The 4,722-nt window shown below is 32.9% G+C and overlaps 2 protein-coding genes across 3 annotated transcripts in view; one reads left to right on the forward strand and one right to left on the reverse strand.

Moving 5' to 3' along the window:
- LOC111630188 (myb-like protein X) overlaps window positions 1-3,194 on the reverse strand; it is a 29,483-nt gene extending 26,289 nt beyond the window's left edge. Inside the window, exon 1 of the mRNA XM_023374250.1 lies at window positions 1,490-3,194. Coding sequence (XP_023230018.1) covers window positions 1,490-3,031 — 1,542 coding nt within the window. The 5' untranslated portion in view covers window positions 3,032-3,194. The remainder of the gene's footprint in view (window positions 1-1,489) is intronic.
- A 111-nt stretch (window positions 3,195-3,305) lies between these two features.
- LOC111630189 (glyoxylate reductase/hydroxypyruvate reductase-like) overlaps window positions 3,306-4,722 on the forward strand; it is a 103,187-nt gene continuing 101,770 nt past the window's right edge. The window contains exons 1-2 of one of the 2 annotated variants that reach the window (XM_023374251.1): window positions 3,306-3,464; window positions 3,538-3,629. In XM_023374251.1, the coding sequence (XP_023230019.1) occupies window positions 3,423-3,464; window positions 3,538-3,629 (134 nt within the window). In that variant the 5' untranslated portion in view covers window positions 3,306-3,422. Of the gene's footprint in view, window positions 3,465-3,534; window positions 3,630-4,722 lie in introns of both variants that reach the window. The other variant, XM_023374253.1, reaches the window with a different exon arrangement.

The raw sequence follows: 4,722 nt of genomic DNA on the forward strand, positions 1-4,722 counted from the left end.
AAATAGACTTATTTATAGAACAATCCCCCATTTCTCACCTCAGGGAAAGTCATAAAACAGTTGGGTGCTAATGACTTTGTGAAAAGGAAAAAGTTCTACACTTAGAAAGTTCGAAAGAAGGGATTTGGCATGTACCGTCCGCGGGCCGCATAAACATTGATAGGGGGCCGTATGTGGCCCGCGGGCCGCAGGTTGTGCACCCCTGACTATTGTCTATGAAAAATTTTATTCAAAAATTTTTTGAAAGGAAAAAAAATCACAAAGTATGTGACTTTGTGATTTCTTCCATGGACTTTCTTCCTTGTCCAGAAGTGACACATCTTCTGGATGTGTCACTGGGAACTAATGGAAAAAAATCGCTATTGGAAATGGACTTGACAATTTACCAAAAAAGGGCATGAGGGGAGGACCCCAAAATAAGTGAGGGGAGGGCCCCAAAATAAAAGCACAGGATCAAGGATGACAGAGAGTTCATTTGTCATTGAGAGTTGGTTGACCAGTGTTTACTCCAGTCTTGGATTTATCCTCCCTATCAACCATCATTGCAGCCTGGGTCAACCTGCCATCTTCCTACCTGCCTTCTGAGGATCTCTGAGGAACTATCAAAATGTCTAATATCCAGATGAATCTAGAGGCCATCTACATAATCAAGAAACAAGGAACCAGCTTATCAAGTGTATAACAACTACAGGTATTTATCCTCACGTGCACAAGTATAAACTCTCTCTCATGCTCTTAACCTTATATGTGTAAATAGATATATGAATAAACGGATATTTATTGACGTTAACCCGGTAGGTGAGAGCAATTCTTTTGGGCACGCTGACTCTCAGACAGTCTTTGCAACTGCTTGCACAAAACAAAATTAGCAGCTATCAAGGCTTCTGTGTCTGTCCTTAAAGACACAGTGGTGTCAGAATCTTGACATGGCATCAACAAAGTGGTGCCGACCCTTCAGTCTCATGGTATGGAAGCATAGGGGATGCATTGTCATTAAGAATTCTTTAAGGATTTTCTAGAGCAGTAAGAGAATTTTACTTTGTCTTACACTCAAAATGGATTTGGCCAGGCCCACAATGAGAGATGGCTAGATGGTAAGGGTGAGGGACAGAGCCTGACATATCTGAGCCAGACTAACCATTAAAAATTTTTGGGGAGTTGTTCATCCAACTTTGATCCAGGATTACCTATAGCAGTAGAATGATGCAAAGTTAGCAATTTCCAAGATTGTTACAAACTTGAGAAAATAATGGAGAATTTGTTAAGAGAACTGTAACAAAGGAATGAAACATGTTTCTTAAAATATTACCCAGATATATCAAGCCCTAATATGATCCAGCTATGTAAAAATCCTATTGTAGGCCTGGCCAAATCCATAATGAACTTGAAAAGTCAAGGCCTTCTTAGTATCCAAAGCACAAAGAATTTAAAATAATTATTGTTTAAAAATTAGGTTCATTAAATTAATATTGACCATAAATAAAAATACCTTTTGCTCTTTTTGCATTAAATTTCTTTCGTGGTATTTTCTCCTTAATTTCTTTGTTTGAAGTTTCATTTTTCTAACCTCATCTTCAGCATTTTTTATAGAATTTAATGCTTTATTTCTACTATTTTGAAATGATTCTATTTCAGGCGCTGAATCACTGTCACCATCGGATTTATTTATATTGTCATTATCAGGTTCTTTTTGATTGAATTCATGGACACCATCTTTGCCACATATATTATCATCTTTCTTTAACTCATTTGTAATATTTTTATCATGTGCAGGTGTATGTTTTTCATTGGATTTGTTCTTAAAAGTTTTCTGATCATCATCAAATACAGAGTGAGATTTCATTTTTTTATGACAGTATTGAATGTCATTCTCAATCTCATCATACTGTTTCGATTGACTTTCACTTACTGTATTGTTCAAAAGTGATAAAGATGGTGTAGTATCTATAAAAAATTGATCGTCATTGAAACCACTGGCATGTACAGTATTTTCTATTTTTGTGTTTTTACTTAAAGTTTCTTTTGTTTCAGATGCTTCACTTTCAGAATTACTTTTCTTTTCCATACAAACTTTATCTGCATCATATTTTTCAATTTCTTCAATAATAATACCCTGAATATTTATTTTTCTCCTTCCATAATTAGTTGTATCTAAATATTTAACTTTATTTTCTTCTTTCTTTGTTTTCTTGTTGATTGAAGATGAAATTTCACTTTTATCTTGTGTTATAAATAATTCATTTGCAGAATTTTCTTGTTTGCCATATAAATCATCTTTTATACTTATGTCAGATTCAGTTTTCTTTTCAAAATTTTCAATATCATTTTTTCTTTTCTTTGATGATATCTTGTTTATATTTTTCTTATCTTTCTGACTTTCTTCATTTTCATTATCTTCTTGATTAATTCCTTTTTGCCTTTTCTTAATTGGAAGATCTAATTTTGTTTCCATACCTAAATTATCATTACTTTTCTCAATATACTTGTCCTCTTGAGAAATTCTTTTTTCTTCTTTATGGTGTTTGGTAATTTCCTTTTTTTTGGAATTTTTATTTTTTAAGTTTCCTGCTTTATTACTGTTAATACATGATTTAACAGTGTTTCTCAAATGCCTTTTTCTTAGATTTGGAGTACTGTTGCCATCCAAATTTTCTCTTTCTTCAAACTTTAAGTGGGCATCTGTCTCGCTAATAACATCTTGTATGGCACTTTCTTCCTTTTCCAATATAGTTATATCATTTTCTTTTTTAGACATACTACTTCTTTTATTCACAGATTTATTTCTTTTCTTATCTGAAGAAGGGAAAGCTTCAACACTGTTGTCAATCTTTTTTTCTTTACCTCCGCTCTTAATTTGCTTTTGTGTAGATTTCTTAACCCTTTTTGATTCAATATTTATGTCATGATCTTTTACAGACGGAGTCAAATTTGCTTTTCTGCTGTTCCTACCTTTAACGGATAATTCCTTTTTAGATTTACCTTCACTCTCGCGAATATTGGGAGATGAATAATTTCTTCTTCTTGTTTTCATTTTTCTGTCTTAAATTCAATAAATTAAACCAAATTTAAATATATATTTTATAACTGACGAAATAGTCAACAAATTTATCGAACAAAATGTCGTTCCTATTGGTTATTTCGTAAATATTTACAATATGCACGAACCAACACGACCGCCATCTTAACTCGACACGTGTTTCGAATGAACACCACTAAACGTACGCTTTTATTATAAGCAATCTCATTGGCTATCCGATAGAAATTCATCCAATAATATGTCAGGTTTCATCTCTTAGACAAAACATGTGATTATAGTCAAAAAACAAATGGGAATAAAGTCGTGTTTGCTTATATCTTATGTTTTAATCTTTTTTAATATCGTGAGATAGGAAGAATAAATATGAATTTTAAAGCATGATATAATGCTTTTTAAAGGGTGTAGATACGCTTTTATCGGCATTAAGGTAGTGTTCTTTTATATGGAATATTTATCAACTTGTTTTATTTAAATTGTTAAATGAATTAATTTTTTAGTAGCATTATTCATCTGTTAAAATGGCTCAACGTTTTTCCGTGCTTGTAACTCGTGTTGATGTACCAAAAGAGAGCATCGAGCTTCTACAAAAAACGTAAAATCTTTTTTTCATAATTCTTTTACAGTGCTAAAATGATATATTTTAGCACTGTGTGGTAAAAATTAAATTTATAAAAAGTAAATGCAGTAAAGATTGCATTTATTACTTAAAACTGAGAATCTGTTATATGTGTTGGTCTTATTTCACTATAAAAGTTATACCATAAACTGATTATTATACTGTGTTAAATATACAAGATAATTTTATACTGTTAATGTTATTGGGTTAGTGTTGTTTGTTTAGATTTATTTATAACTTATAACATGCACAAAATAAAAAAGAAAATAATATTAGTCACATGTATTCACAATTTATAATTACAAAGATCAGCACACGTACACACCTATTCATTCGAGAATCGTCGCACATCTGAGGGTCTGACCCTGCCTATCCTTCTTTTTGGGCGCTCGTCTTTGCTCTTCCCTTTCTCTTTCCTCTATGGCTCTAGTCCACGTATGCCTATACATACATCATAATACGCACTCACGATACTTTCGGTTCGTTACTTTTCCGTCGTAGATTTCCCATTTTACAATTACGTGACTCATAGCCTGGTGATAACAGAGAAAAGAGACAGAGAGGATGTCAGTATAAGTCAGTTATGATTTCACATATTTGAGACAGCTTGGTAGCACGAACGGCCCTAGGCTTTCACCTGTGCACGCTAAGTGACTTTCATTATAAACATTTAGCTTTCCAAAGTCTATGACCAGGGTGGCTAAGCTCCTTTATAGTCTGAGCCATTTTTCAAAATTTGAAATTTTTCGCGAGCCGCAATTAAATATGTATTAAAAAGGTATGCAAAAAATTCCAGAATACAAATTATATCCGTAGCAAGAGTAATACAAATTGTTTCCTCCAGAGCACAATCTCAACTGTCCATTGCAATGACAGTTTAGAAATTCAAAATCGGTCTGGAGTCGGTCGATAACGGACGATTACGCCACTGTTTATGTTCGTTCGCGCAGTTTTCGATGAGTCATATCATTCTTAACTTGGATGGAAATGAAATTTGTTACAACGTTGCACTTAGTCTTTCATATTTGTTGTTAGTAATTTAAAAGACATTTTGAAACACATACGGAAC

The sequence above is a fragment of the Centruroides sculpturatus genome, unplaced genomic scaffold (genome assembly GCF_000671375.1).
Source record: "Centruroides sculpturatus isolate CEXI.00-Female unplaced genomic scaffold, Cexi_2.0 scaffold577, whole genome shotgun sequence".
NCBI lineage: Eukaryota > Metazoa > Arthropoda > Arachnida > Scorpiones > Buthidae > Centruroides > Centruroides sculpturatus.